The sequence below is a fragment of the Pleurodeles waltl genome, chromosome 10 (genome assembly GCF_031143425.1).
Source record: "Pleurodeles waltl isolate 20211129_DDA chromosome 10, aPleWal1.hap1.20221129, whole genome shotgun sequence".
NCBI classification, from domain to species: domain Eukaryota; kingdom Metazoa; phylum Chordata; class Amphibia; order Caudata; family Salamandridae; genus Pleurodeles; species Pleurodeles waltl.
Window position 1 is genome coordinate 804,801,758 of NC_090449.1, and position 17,594 is coordinate 804,819,351.

The 17,594-nt window shown below is 41.3% G+C and overlaps 1 protein-coding gene across 1 annotated transcript in view; it reads right to left on the reverse strand.

Annotated features, from left to right (window-relative positions):
* The window catches only part of DNAH11 (dynein axonemal heavy chain 11), a 2,866,633-nt gene that overhangs the window by 2,079,470 nt on the left and 769,569 nt on the right, over positions 1-17,594 (reverse strand). Inside the window, exon 18 of the mRNA XM_069211469.1 lies at positions 5,981-6,203. Coding sequence (XP_069067570.1) covers positions 5,981-6,203 — 223 coding nt within the window. The remainder of the gene's footprint in view (positions 1-5,980; positions 6,204-17,594) is intronic.

The window sequence follows — 17,594 nt, forward strand, 5'->3', positions numbered from 1 at the left end:
AGAACCTCACACCACTCTCTCTCTCAAACAGCTTATGCATCAGGTGCTGGAAATGGCTGCTGCTGATGCCAGACCAAAAGGCATTTGTTTAAACTGAAAGCACCCAAAGAGTTTGATGAATGTTGTGAGCTTCCTAGACATTGACAAAAGAGAGATCCGGTGGTATGGGGCCAAGAGGTCTATAGTAAGAACCATGTAGCCCTCTTTAAGCATGAAGCCCCCTCTGTGATTTTTGGAATGATAAAGCGTTCAATTACAATGTTATTGTTCAGGTGTCTCAGGTCTACCCAGAGATTGATTTTGCCATTGCTACAGCGTGCCACCACGACTGGAGAAATTTAGTCTGTAATCTATTGATTCAATTACATAAATCTCCACTACCTTGTCCAATTCCTTCGAGACTTCCTCTTGTATCATCATTGGTACTGTTGGAAATGGCCTCTCTGCAGGGTCACCCCTAAACTTTTTGCCTTCAACCTCCGCTGTTTCTAACCTTATTTTTGCTGGCTTTAGGACTTTGGACACTTTACCACTGCTAAAGTGCATGTGCTCTCTCCCTAAAACATGGTAACATTAGCTCATACCCAATTGGCATATTTAATTTACAACTAGGTCCCTAGTAAAGTGTACTACATGTGCCCTGAGTCTGTAAATTGAATGCTACTAGTGGGCTGCAGCACTGGTTGTGCCACCCACATAAGTAGCCCCTTAACCAAGTCTCAGGCCTGCCATGGCAAGGCCTGTTTGTGCAGTTTCACTGCCACTTCGACTTGGCATTTAAAAGTACTTGCCAAGCCTTAAACTCCCCTTTTTCTACATGTAAGTCACCCCTAAGGAGGGCCCTAGGTAACCCATGGGGCAAGGTACTATGTAGGTAAAAGACAGGATATGTAGATGTGTGTTTTATATGTCTTGGTAGTGGAAAACTCCTAAATTTGTTTGTTTTCCACCACTGTGAGGCATGCTCCTTTCACAGGATAACATTAGGGCTACCCTCATATAGTATTTGAGTGGTAGATTCTGATCATAAAGGGGTAACCAGGTCATATTCAGTATGGTCAGAATGGAAATACAAAATCCTGCTTATTGGTGAGGTTGGATTTTATATTACTATTTTAGAAATGCCACTTTAAGGAAGTGAGCATTTCTCTGCACTAAAATCCAGCTGTGACATACAGCCTGTCTCCAATCCACACCTGTGCTGGGCTGGTTGACAGCTCCCTTGTGCATTCCACCCAGACAACCACAAACACAGGACATTCAGACGCCTCTGCATTTATCTGCATACTAAACAGGTCTTGCTGGGATGGAAACGTGGAGGGTCTGACACTTACATTGCAAAGACTAGTGGCCTGCCCTCACACAATGGACTGCCAAACCCCCTACTGGGACCCTGGCAGACTGACCTGTACTGAAAGGGGACCTTCTGCACTTCAAAACCACTCTTTGAAGTCTCCCCCATTTCAAAGGCATTTCTGGCTATATAACTGGGTCCCGGACCATAGCAAATCAGACACTTCTGGGCCAGATCCTGCAACCTGCCATGAGTAACTGCCTGGCTGCCCAAAGGACTCACCTGACTGCTTTGGTGTAAAGGACTGCTGCCTTGCTGTTGCCCTGCTGCCTTGCTGGCCTCTGACTTTCCTGAGAAGTGCTCTCCAAGGGCTTGGATTGAGCTTGCCTCCTGTTTTCTGAAGTCTCAGGACCAAAAAGACTTCTTTTCAAGAAAACTCCTTGTGCACCAAAAAGCTATGCACAACCTTCTGGAAATGACACAGCCTGCCCTGCAACGAGAAAAATCAATGCACAGCCAAACCGGTACGACGCAGCCCGACTTCCTGAGCGAAGATCGATGCAGCACCTACATTGCAAACGGAAATTCGACGTGCGGCCCTACCGGATCAACACACAGCCAAACCGGAATGATGCAGCCTGACTTCCTGAGTGAAGAATCGATGCAGCACCTGCCGTGCAACAGAAAATTTGACTCATCAGCTACCGGACTAACACAACGCCTGTAACTTCTTCCTGCACACCTAGGATTTTTCTCCGCATCACCCCTGGGCATCCAAAGATCCCTGCATTGCAGTAAGGAACCAAGATTGCCCACCAGAAATCGACGCAAAGCACCTTGCAGCTTGGAAAGAAACAACGCATAGTCTGTGCCCCGTTGGAAAATTCGACGTACACCTTTTTTTTTCCACACATCTCCTCCTCCGCGGTATCCGTGTGTGGTAATTTTGACGCAAACCAGGTACTTTGTCCAAACAAGAGACAGCTGCTGATTTCTAAGATTTAAGACTCATTTTAATCTTGCAAAAGTGATATCTCACTCAACTTGTGCTTAGTGAATCTTGATCGTTTTGACCTTAATTTAACCAGATAAATATCTTATACTTTTTTAAACCTGTGTGGTGTATTTTTTTGATGTTTTCAAAGTGTTATTGCATGATTTATTGCACAAATACTTTACACCTTGCCTTCTCAGTTAAGCCTGACTGCTCAGTGCCAAGCTACCAGAAGGTGGGCACAAGATAATTTGGATTGTGTGTGACTTACCCTGACTAGGATTGTGGTCCCTACTTGGACAACGGTGTATACCTCTGCCAACTAGAGACCCCATTTCTAACAGGTACCATCCTTAATTTATGTATCATAGGAGGGGCATCATCCTTGAGCACAATATTGTGTTCAAAGCCTTCCAACGTTCCCAATTGTTTGCTGAACACCTTTGGAAACCTTTTCACCATGGCATTGCTCACAGAATTCCCTTCATCCACCACTAACATCTTCTCAGCGCTGTTTGGATCAAAGACAATGATTAGATTCCCTTGATCCTGCCATCCCAGCATGGATGGTCCTCTTCTCACCCCACATAGTTTACCTCTTGTGTTTCTGCCCTTAAAAGAGAACGACAACATTCTGAAACCCAAAATACTGGTTCTTTCACCCATGTAGCTCTAAGGATTAATATCAGATGATTATTTGTGTGCCAATCTTCTCAATAAATGTGTTATTCCACGCATCCTCATTGACAATAGTAAAAGGTGATCCTGAATCTGCATATATCCTGATTGGGACACCTTTTATTGTCATATCGCACAAAGGCTTGGTTCTGGCACTACTCTCATTTACATTAAGGACAAACTGCTCCTGCAAGTGAATATCACTGTCCCACTTTGCAGTTTTTTCCTCAGCATCACTCTTACATGAGCTTTTACCTTTGTAAATGCATTTTACGCAGATTTTTTTCTTACACACCATCGTAAAGTGGCCAATGGTGCCACAATTGCTGCACTTCTGCTTAAGTGCAGGACATGTCTTACAATATGCTAGATATTCTTGGCTGTCACAGTAGTAGCATCTCCTATCTTTACTCACACATTTCTCCTTGAATTACTCTTGTTCTTTTGCTGCTTTACGAGCAGTCACTTTACAAATACAATCCAGCTCTTTCTCAGATTGATTTAACTCCATGGCGCTTCTTCCTGAGACTTCTGCCTTGCGTACTATGGCTAGTACATCCTAAAGTGGAGAATCACCAATAATCTATAATCACCTTCGGATGGCTGGGTTATTAGCATCCATGACTAGTTGATCCCTTATCAAGTCATTGTGTAGCATTCCAAATTTACAGTCAATTGCCATTTTCTTCAAATCTGCCACAGGATTCCCCCATACTCTGCACTGAAAAAAAATATCTAGTAATGCCAAAACATACTTTTGGCGCTAAGTATTTATCCAGATCTTGTAGTGCAGCTGCAAAAACATTAACATCCACACTGGCAGTAGCTTTTTGCATACGACTGATGTCTTCAACCCCACAGGACCCAAGGAATGCAGGAGGATCATTTTCTTTTGATCAGCTTAAATCTTATTTGCTTCGGGAATTGGGCTAATATGGTTTACAATATAGTCCTTCCACTCCACCCACTTCATGAAATGTTCTGTTCCTGACACCTAAAGTGGATGCCAAGGACGGATTATAAAAATTTTCTGAGCCATGATAATAGCGCCAAGGAAATAGCTCTCAGTATTCCAGTGTAAGGTGTAACCAAAATGGCATAAAAGTCAACATCCACACAAGTTCCTCTCTTTTTTTTCAATTCTATTTTTTTTTTATATAAAGCCGCAACATTTAGGGCTCATGTCCTCACATGTTTCCTGTATCATGATGCCTCAATCAGCAGCAGTTAGATGGACTTCCCACTGTGCATCCACATCAGGGACCAACACTACTTCCAAAATAGCCCTCACGTAGGTCATGCAGCGTGACCTGACACACAACAAGCACCCCAGAGTAAGGCGATGACTGGATGCGCAGAGTTGGGGGCGCAATCCTTTGCCAGAGCTCTCAGCTGCTGGTGCCCAAACATTGCTACTGGAACAATCTGCTGGATAATTTATCGCCGTACAGCAAAGTGCAGGGAAGAGTAATCAAAGCAAGGAAAAGTGGTCCAATCCAAACAAGGCTCATCACCAAATTGTTGTGTGTATCACCTCAGCACCCAAATGTAGGAGGAAGACAGCAAGAACATGCAAATAGGCTCTTTTAATAAACACGCTTAGGACATACAGGAAACGGGTCTGCTTAGTTATTCTGCCACAGTAACTGTCCTCCCAAAGAATGCTGGACAGTGGAGCCTAACTATGTCACAACATGCCACCTGCAACATTCCATGTCACCTCCAACACTTCATAAATATACAAACCATAAAGTGCAGGTGGTCGTGCACAGCACTCAAAGTTGTACTTTATTTTAGTGATAAAATACATACCTTTTGGGATAGAATATACACGTGTATGACGGTATATAGGCTTTAAGAGAATATATAAATTCATATGAATAAGTAATTTTTCTATATTTAAATACATTCCTAAAGGTCTACTAACTTTAATGTGTTTCTCGCAGTACTCACCAATAGTCTGCAAAGTTTGCAGTCAGTTTTAGAATATTTTTAAGTTTAATCACTTGCTGTCTCTCGAAAAGTGTCTTCGTGTTAGATTTTCTTCTTAAATAAACTTGTTATCAGACCTTCTGAGATTTAAAAAGCATGTTTGGTTTCAAAGACTGTTAATATGCTGAAAATGACGCTAGCCATTTCAGTGCTTGGTAGCTTGCTCTGTTACATCAACAGAGCAAATTAAAAAGTCAGTTTTGAGCTGCATTTCGTATGTGTGATGGTGACAACTGTCCGATTGTTTTAAACATAAATTCATACCTCAACAAATTGTTATTGCTCAATCTACATAACAAAGACTTAAAGCTTGCACTGCTTATGCAACATTCTCAAATTAGGCATGACGTTAACAATCATTTACTTTGCAAAATGGTTGAACCGACAGAGTTGCCTCAAACAATGCTTACACATTTTGTGAGCACACATGACAGAAGGATGTCCCAATGTAAACGCACATGACAGAAGCATGTCCCATATAAAAAGTAAAGTGAATCCCCTGATACTCATCTTTTCGTTTTACTTCTGGATGTTACTTCTCCACTCAAAGGACTTACCATGGTCCCATTACGGATCCTTTGATGACTATCTTTTCGCACCCCCAGAAGATTCACTTTATCGTTTCCAATACTTTTCTATACTGGTACCTTATACTTCTCCATTTGCCCAAGTTGGAAAGAGTGTCCTCACTTTTTAATGTAGTTGGACATTTATTCTCGTCTACGGTCTGGCTTTGATAAAGTCACTGTGTGACAAAACACGTGTTGCCTGTATATGAATACATCTATATCACAAGCACTTGCCGATCTGAATAATTCACTTCGTGAACACTAGGAGGATTACTGTACTATATACCTTGTATTGTTTACATCAGAGTTTATTTCTGCGCTTACAAATGTTTGAGTTATGAGTGATGTGGTCCCAGCTATATCTAGTATGTTTGTATGTATTAGCTTGACACGGGTGAGAGGACTACCAATGACACTGTATTAGGGGAGTGTATGGTATTTACATATACTTGCCTCAAGTTGGATGTAAACTTGTTCAGGCAGCTGCTGTCCATATGCCTGGAGCAATGCAATGGTTTCCTTTAGAGGCTGAAATAGCTCATCAGTGGCTATGTATCTGCTTCTCACAGCCAGTAGATGCCCCATGATGTCAATCAGTCCATTCAAATCTCCATCTTGCACCTGCCTCTGGAGACCTGCATCCGTGACCTTAATGAAGTCTTCAAGTTCAGCCAAGCTAATAATTTAGGAATAAAAAAGAACAGTTTAACCCTAAGCCAGTCTTTGCCAATATTGTTAGACTGATTTGGTGAAAACTCAGTTATGTAGAAAGTTTTTATTTCCTTGAGTGAGATTCAGTTTTGATATTTGATCCAACCCGTCACAAACAGAACGTTCTCAGTATCCCGTAACAAATGCAACATGAAAATATAATATATAAGGAAGTAAATTAAATATAAATTCATAAAAGTGGAATTAATTTTCACTTGAGATAAGACGTTGTGGATCCAATGATCTAGTTTGCCATATGGTATGAAAAATATTCTTCAGTCAGCAATTGATTCATAATTATTAAATTATACGAATGACAATTCTTGTGCTGGGTACTATTTATTCTCAGTGATGACTTCCAGTATTGCAATCCAACACACACACTTATTACTTATATTACCATTGATTTGCTGTTCTCTTTATACCACAATAAAGAACCAACCAACAAATCATGTGACAAAAAAGGAATGCCCCTATAGAAATGCAAATAATTTGGTATAGAATGCTGGAGTAGCTCAGACTCAAGGTAACAATCATGTTCAAATTCAGAGAGTCCAAAGTCCCCAAATTCTGAATATACAAGTGTCCCCAGGACAGCAAATGCAGGTTCTACAAGCCCCAATGACATAGCAACAGGTGATTGTTCCGCAGAAAAACAAAAATCAGATGGCAACAGTAAACACAAATCAATTGGCAAAGGCAAATGTGATTCAGACAGATTCACAATGTCCCTTAATTGATAAAGTTATGAGAAATTGTTAGAAACACCCCACATTGATAGTTCAGATGATGAAGGATTGTGTATTATTTGCATCCTTAGAGGTAGATCAATGTGGTCCATATGTAAATGCAAATGTTATGGGACACAATATGTCATTCTTGGTTGACACTGGAGTTACACGTTCATCTGTCAGAGTAGCAGAAGTGCCAGACTTGCCCCTATCAGGAAGGATAATTCAGGCTGTAGGAGTAGCAAATAAGCAGTTGACAAATCCTGTGATGGAATATGTTCCAGTCAAAGTAGGTTGATTTAAAGACCAACTCCAATTTGTGGTTTGTGATGCAAGTCCAGTAAATCTGTTAGAATGTGACCTGTTGTGTAAATTAAACGGGTCCCATTAGCTGCACACCCAAAGGAATAGAAATACAAATAAATAAGGAAGAGGCCGTCCCTTGTAAAATTGTAGAGTAGTACCTACTTGTTTGACTGTACCCAGTGATGACATGTAATGATTTGCCCCGGAAACTTGTGAGAAACAGTCATTCCTGACATTTGGGATTTTTCAGGAAAAGATGTAGGTCTAATGAAAGGAGATGAACTAGTCAAAATAACAGTGAAGCCAAATGGAGTGTATGAGACGATACCATATTACAACATGACACCCAAGATAGTTGCAGGAATCACACCATTGATTGAGAGTCTGATTGAGCAAGGTGCTCTGAAGGAAATTTTGGCAGCCCTTGTAATTCTCCTATTTTGTCATTGTGGAAGCCTAAAGGAAAATACCACTTCGTTCAGGATTTGAGAAAAGTGAACATCATTGTTGGTATATTGTCTTGTTGTACCAAATCAGCCAGTGATTTTATTTCAGATTCTGTGTGATGCATAATGGCTTACCATCACTGATTTGTGCAAGGTGTTCTTCTCTATTACCTTGCTTGAGGAAAGTCTGTTATTTTGCCAATAAATACGGCAGTCATATTTTAACATGGTGCCGTACTCCTCAGGGGTATATGGAATCACCATCAATCTTTAATCAGATTATGAAAAAGAACTTGAAGTCCATTAAATGCCATATCATTCAGTTTTGGTACAGTGTATTGATGACCTTTTGATTGTGTCAAATACTTGAGAAGCATGCAGAAGAGAATCTGTAGCTCTCTAGAATCATTCAGGAGAAAATGGACAAAGTTTCCCCAGCAACGTTGCAGTACTGTACAAAGGAATTCTGATACTTGGGTCACCACATTGAGAAAGGTGCAAGAAAGGTGTCCCAAGAGAGAATTTTAGCAATCATGCAGATGAATCCACCAGTTAAAAAAGGAGATGAAAGAGAAGAAGAAAGGAGGTCCTAAATTTTAGGAGCAAGAGTCCTCACACACCCAACTGGGTGTCATGCTTCATCATCGGATCTGCTCCTCGTCAGATCGGCACTGCAATGTCTGATGGGCACCCCCGAAGGGGGGCTCTTTGCCAGAGATCTTTTCTCGATGATGCCAAGACCCATAGGGTGTACTTGGAGGGTAGAAGAAGGAGAGAACTAAAGATAAAACAAAAATTTACTCAAAACCCAAACCTCATGGTAACAATTTTATTAATCTATGGTGGGTAATGGCCAAGGTTAAAAAATAGTTGTTAGGAGAGTGGGAATGAGATAATGATCAATCACTCTCTGCTAAGTTTATAGCATACTGGAAGACTGGGAACTGCCATGCCATCCCATGTGGAGGGTCAACATGTTCTGCGGCTAAATGGTCCAACAGGATCCAGTGACGCTTCTTCAGGACCAGAAAAATGAATGCTTCTCCTCTTATACAACAAAAAGAAAAAAACTAAAAGACTCCTGTACTCTGACACTATCAATCCTATAGTCTCCAGTCACTTACATTAATCAAGTGTGTCTTCAAGCTGGTTATTGCTAAAGGATTAACCTGCAATACAATGAGCAAAGGTTACATCATAGTACTCCCTAGTAAATATTCTTATCATTCTAGTGGAGTCATAAATAGTAGAGAGGAAGAGCTGTGATGATCTGTGGGGCACACGGTGCTTGCGTAATCAGTGATAGAAAATTGTATTAAAAAAAAATGTGTGTTCTTACCGTCCCCCTTTCGGAACAGGCTTCATGGGCAAACATGGGCCTGTGGATCGGCGCAAATGTTCTAATAAACATATGAGCAAAGTACAAACATGCCTATTAATATCAAGTTAGAACTGCCAACAGCTTACACTATGAGCAAAAATGTAAAAAAGCATACTAGTAACTAACCTAAAGTAACATGGATAAGTAATAGTAGCTAAAAAACAATCAAGGAGAGAAGTAAAAGGAGGGGGAAGACCCCACTATCTCATCTCCGAATTAGTCATCCATGTGTCACATAGTTTGCCATGATCCTAAATACTAGGAAAGGTTAGTTACAGTGAGAGAAAGTGTCAAGTTTAGCCAAGCTATGGGGGTTGGACAAGAGGCTAATGCAGAGTATGCACGGTCTGGTAAGAACTTTAGCACGTCAACAGCAGTTGAAGGTACAGAAAGGTCAAGACAGAGTCAGGCGACTCCTGCTAGTTCAGATAACATTGAAATACCAGGAGTGCAAGAGAAAAGAGTTGTTACCGGACATCAGTGGCCCAAGAAAAACCCAGAGCCAGTGATAAAAGTGCCTCCTACTAATATTGAAGTAACTGAAGAATCAGAACAGTGACAGTGAAACAGAAGGTCAAAAAGATACTCTGCTCCTGAATAGACTTATCTCACAATTGATGATTGGGAGAATGAGTTTGTTGCCTTGTGTTAGCAATTCGGAACCAGCTGAATATTTTGAAACTTGAAATTACTGCTGTTTGATGAAATGAGACACTACTTGCTGGAAGTGCTTATGGGTGACTATTAGATGGTTTATTATTAGAGACATTTTAACTTTTAGTAGAACATTTTGGATTTTTGTAAATAAGAGACTTTTGATGAACTTCTCAAGTTTTATTTTTAAAAAAAAATTGAATTTGCTTTGCTGATATAAAACAAAGACTGAAAGAAACAGAAATAATTGAAAGCTGCTTTTGCATTTTTGATTTTTGTTTTGAATTAGAAATATATTGTGGTCTGAATCTAGATAGGCCATGAGTTCAGATCGAAGTAAGAGGATTACATGTAAGTATGTGTGCATAGGTTTAGCAGTAGCATGTATGATTGTGATCATATTGATGATTATTGGACTGAGTTTGCATGTTAAGAATGATGGTGAGAAAACTTCAGCCACAAATGTCCATTATTGAAAAGGTTCACTCACAAATCAAGGGTTGCTATATGAGGATGAGAAACCTTTACACACAGATAGTTCTAAGGGAGATCTGAGGTAAATTCTTATTACAAATTATTATACGAGTACATTGAAACCATGGAGGTACAGAACTGTTATATTTATATCAAAATCCTTTCATCAGTACAGGAAGGAGTCACAGTTTGCCACTAACATATGGAATTTCATGTAGTCTGTTATTAATATGGCTTTATGATCAAGAGTATTATCAATACTTCTATTCAAACTGTGATTTTGGGCCAGATGTATCATTAGGGCCATTTGCGAGTCGGAAAGATCGATTTTTAAGAAATCGCTATTTCCAACTCGCAAAGTGCCATGTATCACATTTGCGAATCTGTAATAGCGATTTCTTAAAAATTGCAAATGCTATTACCGATTCGCAAATTGCAATACCGGCCCAATTCGCACCTATGGGCCTGTTGGTCCATATCTGCGAAATATTTGCATTTCCAAAATTGCGATTTCTGAACCAGAAATCGCAATTTTGGAAATGCAAAACCCCAGGGTGCTGGGGGCCTAAGGCCCCCTCTGCTGCACCCCAAACAATTTTTGGGGACATGTAAGGTGCACACATGCCAAAAGGGCATGTGTGCTTTACATGTACAATTTAAAAATACATTTTAAATGCATTTTTAAATTTTGCACATGGTTACCATCAAGTTCAACTTGGTGGTAATTAGCGATTCCTAAATGCCAAAATCGCATTTAAGAATTGCTTCATACATGTGCCTAGGAATCGGAAATAAGGAATTCTTATTTGCAATTTCTAATTTAGAGAGTCACAATTTGCGACTCTCTAAACAGGGTCGCAATTTTAAGGAATCGCTATTTTAACGATTCCTTAAAATTGCGTTCAGAATGTATTTCATACATTCTGAACTGGCATTTTGCATTCGCAAAGGGGCATTCCCACCGTTTGCGAATGCAAAATGCTTTCATACATCTGGCCCTTAGTGCTTTCTTGCCGATCACGAAGCACCCGAGTAGTATTGCTAAAGCAAAAAACGTTGACATTGTGGGGGGATTCTTTGAGTCTACCCTGACATTTGCAAAAACATATACCCCCAAGAATAACTTGACCTGCATACTTAGCTTAGTAAAGAAAGAGTTAATGGCACCAGTAAATGACAGAAGTAGGGCAATGAAAGCTAAAATGGAAAAGGGAGTAGTTTTGCAAAATTTGGAAAAAAGTGAAACACATTCAGGTCTGAGAGTCAAGGATTCTCAGCCTTGGATTGGCAGCATGTTGGATAATTAAGCGTATGTAGACCAAAGTCAAAGACAGACACACATTTTGTAGGTACTAGTGAATGTTCACATGTTTTTGTGTTTAAAGATACATGGAACTTTATGCTAAATGGACAAGATCCTGCAATACCAGGTGTTTATTTTATATGCGGGAGAAAAGCTTATTACAAGCTGCTGAAAGGCTGGTATGGAACTTGTTACCTGGGAGTAGTTTTTCTGAAAATCTATCATGTAGATAACATCAATGAACCAGTTTGAGGAGAGAAATCAAACTCCAGAGTTAAGAGGAGCAAGTGCCTCACAGATGGTGGGAGATTTGGTGCAATAATTCCATCAGATCTCAAGATTAGGAAGTTGTCAACAATAGTAGACAAACTATCCACTGACACTACAGGAGCTATGTTATTAATGGACATGGAAATGGTTGCTGTGATATCAATGGTTTTGCAAAATTGTCTTGCATTAGACATCTTACTCGCAAAGGAGTGCGGACTCTGTAAAACTTTACATGCCTAACATTGTTTTACATACATACCTGACAATATTAAGGAGCTAAGAAAGTACATTGCAAAAATGACTGACTTGAAGAGAAACCCAGAACGTTTGACAGCCATTAGTACATGAGAAGCTATTGGAAGTGTTTTTTTAGCTATTGGAAATGGTTTGGAGACATGGGAAAATGAATAGTAGGAACCATCTTGAGTTTCCTTTTGATTGTGGCTTTGTGTATCATAGGTACACTAGGATTTTACAAACTATACAAGACACTGGAAGACAAAAAGAGCAAACAACAGGGGGATAAAAGAGGATATAGAAATTGAGAAAAGGAGAAGCATTCATTATTGTAATGTCAAGAAATTGGAGATAAAAAGCAGACTGTATCGAAATAGGACATTGAAATTCTGAATTATCTAATTGAAAGGAACATTTGGCCTTTTTGGTGAAGGCTTGTTTTGCCGTCGAAGGAGGGACGTATAGAGCATAAATTATAGCTATGTCCCTTGTGTTACTAAATTCATCAGACTGTGACACGTTTAAGCTTATAAAGAGAAAAATAGCTAGAATTTGCTTGGATTTTGCAGTTTGACATAGGTGACTTTTCAGTCAGATAACATGCTAGAAGGTTAAAGCTGATGTTAAAGTGTAATTTAGACTCTAAACTAAGAGCTTATGTAGAAACAAATTTGAATTTCTTGTGTTTAGTGAAAGATTAATTACTTTGAAAACATGTGCAAGTGAGAAAATGCACTTCTCTGCTAGACTTAATGTAATGCAATTTCAAAGCTATTCCATTTAAATGAAATGCGTTGCTTATACTGATAAAATATTATTGACCCATTCATAAGTTTGCATATGATATTTGTTTAATTAACAAGTATTAAATCCCTTGCATTTATATTTTCTTGTGTTAACATAACTGAATCCTACAGATCTTGCATTTTGCAGTCATGTAAAAGTGATGAATCATTTTTCATAACTTGAAGTCTTCTTTCAGATTTCATTCCCAAGAAAAGCAAAGTCCCACTTGTAAAATTTCTATTGTTTGATTGTAAATGTACTGTACCCATTTGACCTTGAAAATGTTGTAGTACAGGAATATCCTATACAAAGTTTCAACCTGTTTGGAGTCACATGGAAAGGAGAAACTTCCTAGGACAGACTTGGGAAAATGTCAAACTGTTGCAACCTGAAGTCTGGCAATCGATTCCAATTGGATGATGCCCCTTCAATTTAAAATAAACCGACACCTTGCACAAATCAGAACATTTCATGTGGATTAATATGCATTAGTTATTCAAACAATACTCAGACAGTAGTTCAAAGCAAAAGCAGCCCTTATCCTGTCTTGGTCAGAGACAGACCGTTTCCCTATGCTTACAGATGTCTTGCTGACCAGATGCTTTGCTGATGAAGATTCTCTGAATGCTGTATTCCTTGGATAGCTATCTTCCCTCTCTGTCTTTTGCCATTGCCCCTTGAACTGCCCTTTTAGATTGGAAACACCACTATGCTGACATTTATTTTATTTTTAGTAGTGTCCTTTAGCCCGAGTTATTATTTTCCAAATTATTTTATCTGTTTTGTATTTTGCCTTCATGTGTTTCTCCCTACTCATGTATTTCCCTAATTTGGTTAGCTTGACCTGTGGCCAGCCAAAACCTATTGACTGAATTGAGCTGAATTGACTAAATGATTGTGCAATCTGAGCACCACGATTTCTATGTCTTAGATATTTCTGTTGGCGTTCTGTATCATTCTTCTTGAGTGCTTAGTCTTATTAATGTTGGTTCGCCTCAATCTACTTCGTCGCCTTGGGCAACCCTTGGTGATTATGTATCTCTATAACTTGGTTTTGCACAGTCTACTTGAGTTGGAGCTTATGTTTATAATAAAGCTTTGTACTATATTCCTGATTTGGAGTTTTCCTTCCGTAGCCACATTGGTCATGGTGTTTAAATTATAGGGGTGGCGTTTAAGTAATTGTTGATGGTTCACCACACATCTTTCGGGGTCCAAAGGTCCGTCACCATCGTTGAGCATTTAGGGCCAGATGTATAGAAAAAGTGGTTTGCTATTCCCTAAAATCGAATCTTTGTGATCTGCTATTTGGAAATCACAAACAGGGAAGTAGAACTTTGTGTTTGACACGGTTTGTGATTCCCAAATGGGCTGCAACAGACCTTCTTCATTAATATTCAAGAGGCATGTTGCAATTTGCGACCCATTTGGGAATGGCCACAATCAGACGGATGGTGGTATGCTGGGGGCAGCAGACCACCATGTCTTGGATTGCTTATTGCAAAACATTCTTACATGGCCCTGCAACTCGCTATTATGAAGGGACGCACTTTGCATGCCCCTTACTAATAGAGACTCTAAATCCCTATTTTGTGAGTCTGTAACAAATTACCGACTCGTAAAATAGGGATGGTACATGGCCAGAGCATTTTAGTAGTTGCAAAACTGCTTCATACATCTGGCCCTTGATTCCTGCAAAGGATGAAAAATGCATCCACATAACTAAGAAATGTGTGTTTGATTGCAATATCAGAAACAGCACTGAAAATAAACAGCAACATACACACTAATTAGAACTGTGTATTGGGTACAATTAAATAAGTACCAATCACCAACTGAAGGAACAATATTGTAATGTTAGGCATGGATCCATACTTTTGAGGCTCTCCTAGGATATTTCCTCATACTTTGACCACATAGTTTACCATATAGCACACTTAATGTGCTTGAATATTGGATGGCTTAATAGTTAACAATTCTACCATGAAAATATTGTAACTGATCAACAAGAATTACAAAATCTCCATTCATATGTAGATGAAGGAGCTTCATGTTAAGAAAATACCACTTCATTTGAGCCCTGTGCCTAATGTTATGGTATTTAACTAGGTTGTCATCTTTACAATGAGACTTTGATGACTACAACCTAGCATCTCTGCAAGTCTTCATCCGAATCTTACAAAAAATGTAAGATTATCCCCAGTGGTATCAACAGGTCCATGCTTAGGCCTCAAAAAATCTTCACCTGTGAGTGCATATCTAATCTACAGTTACCTAGCTTTTACATAAGGATATGTATGCTTCACATTTTGGTAGGTCTTAATGCAGAATTAAGATTATCCTATGCCTTTATTAAAGAGCAAATAGCTTTGTTTACAAGATGCACTCTGTCAAGTGAGAGCATGGCTTGCCAAAGCAGGCATGGAACATGTCCCATTTAAGCCTTTACATTTGCTACATGTTCCACATATCAGAAGAGAGATTAATAGGGGGTGCTAGAGAATCTGCAACAAAGATGGCTGTCTGAACTGAGAATTCCAGTGGCCCTGAGCATAATCCCTGCTTCCATGCCTCAATCCACTCTAATCCATGGTATCTTGGCTGTGGGGTAGCACTGTCAGGCCAGTGTGTATGACCGAGACCCCCGCGATCAAGCTGAACTGGCGGTCTAGGTTAGTGCTGGCAGTGGTGCTGCCTCACACTGCAGTGCTTCCTAAATTGCAGCTGCAGCCTGCCCATTCATGCCCTATCTGGCCCCTTGTCTCTGGCACTCATGGGAGCCTGCCCACTCTGCACCTTGCTGCCAGCAGCTGAGGCCCTCCAGGGTCCAACTCCTGTTGTCACCTCCTGCCTTGTGGCTAAGCGCAATTGAGGACTTGAGCCTATTACTGTGGTAAAACAGCCATTCCTCCACTGGGTGGAGTGGACTAAACAGCTGCCCCTGGGGCTTCTGGCTCTAACCAAGTGGCTGGTCTTCATGCCTGCACTGGGCTGTGCACATCACGCTGCTCTGCTGAGCTGGATCAGGGCCTCTCGGGGCAGTGTCCTGCTGACACACAGCTGGCTTACTCACCTCATTGCAGTCCCCTCATCTCTTCTGTACTGGGTCCTTGGGCCTGCTGTGGCACCACATTCAGGAAAAGGGCTTGTTGGGGGCTTGTAGCTGGGGCCAGTTGGGCCCTTGCACCATGTTCAAGCGGCCAGTCCTCCGCTACCTGGTTGGGGTTCATCAGGGCCCACCATCTCTAGTTGCAACAGCTCACTACCTGATCACACAATTTGAAATGGCCTGATACGGAAGTGATCATTACAACATATTACCTGGTGCGGCTGTCCTCCGCTGTAGGATGACCTGTTCAATTGCTGTTAGACCCAGATTCCTTGTTGTGGTTTTCTCCTAACTTTATGCCTTCAGACCTCCTGGTTTTCTGACTTCATTTTTCCTGGACTTAGGACTATGGGGGTCATTCTGACTCCCGCCGGCCGCGGTAACCGCAGGGCCGGCGGGAGCCGCCAGAATACCGCTGCGCGGTCAGAAGACCGCCGCGGTTATTCTGGGTTTCCCGCTGGGCTGGCGGGCGACCGCCAGAGGCCGCCCGCCAGCCCAACGGGAAACACCCTTCCATGAGGATGCCGGCTCCGAATTGAGCCGGCGGAGTGGAAGGGGTGCGACGGGTGCAGTTGCACCCATCGCGATTTTCAGTGTCTGCATGGCAGACACTGAAAATCTTTGTGGGGCCCTGTTAGGGGGCCCCTGCAGTGCCCATGCCATTGGCATGGGCACTGCAGGGGCCCCCAGGGGCCCCACGACATCCCATACCGCCATCCTGTTCCTGGCGGCCGAAACCGCCAGGAACAGGATGCGGTATGGGGGTCGGAATCCCCATGGCGGCGCAGCAAGCTGCGCCGCCATGGAGGATTCCCCAGGGCAGCGGAAAACCGGCGGTACACCGCCGGTTTTCCGTTTCTGACCGCGGCTGTACCGCCGCGGTCAGAATGCCCATGGGAGCACCGCCAGCCTGTTGACGGTGCTCCCGCGGTCCCCAACCCTGGCGGTCTCAGACCGCCAGGGTTGGAATGACCGCCTATGTGCCTTTTACCACTGCTCATCAGTGCTAAAGTGCTTGTGCACTCTCCGTAAAACATGGTAAGAATAGCTTATACCCAATTGACATTTATTTTACTTGTAAAACCCTAGTAAGGTGACATTCCCTGTGCCCAGGGCTTGTAAACAGAAAGCTACTACAGAGCCTAGCAGCACTGATTGTGCCATCCACTTAAGTAACACTTTAAACATGTCTCAGAGCTGCTGTTGCAGCCTGTGTATCCAGTTCAAACTGCCTTGTCGGCCTGACAAAATAAACCTTTTGCCAGACCCAAACATTCCTTTTTAATGCTTATGTCACCCCTAGGGTAGACCCTGAGCAGCTGGGACGGCAGGGTGCAATGTATTTAAAAAATAGGACATGTGTTTTTAAGTTTTACATGTCCTGCTGACAAAAAAAAAAAAAGTCTTCGAATGATTTTTCACTCCTGCAAGGCCTACATCTCCCATAGGATAACATTAGAGTTAACTTATTACATTTTATAAGTGTAATTTACAAATGGGACCAGGTAAATAGTTTATGTTTGGTGTCTCTAGAAATGTAATGAAAATTCCTAACTCATGGTTGTCAGATTTTAAATTACAATTTTGTAAAATGCCACATTGAGAGAGTTGGCGTTTTCCTGCCTTTGCCATTTGGTGCCTGCAGCCTGTTTCTGTGTC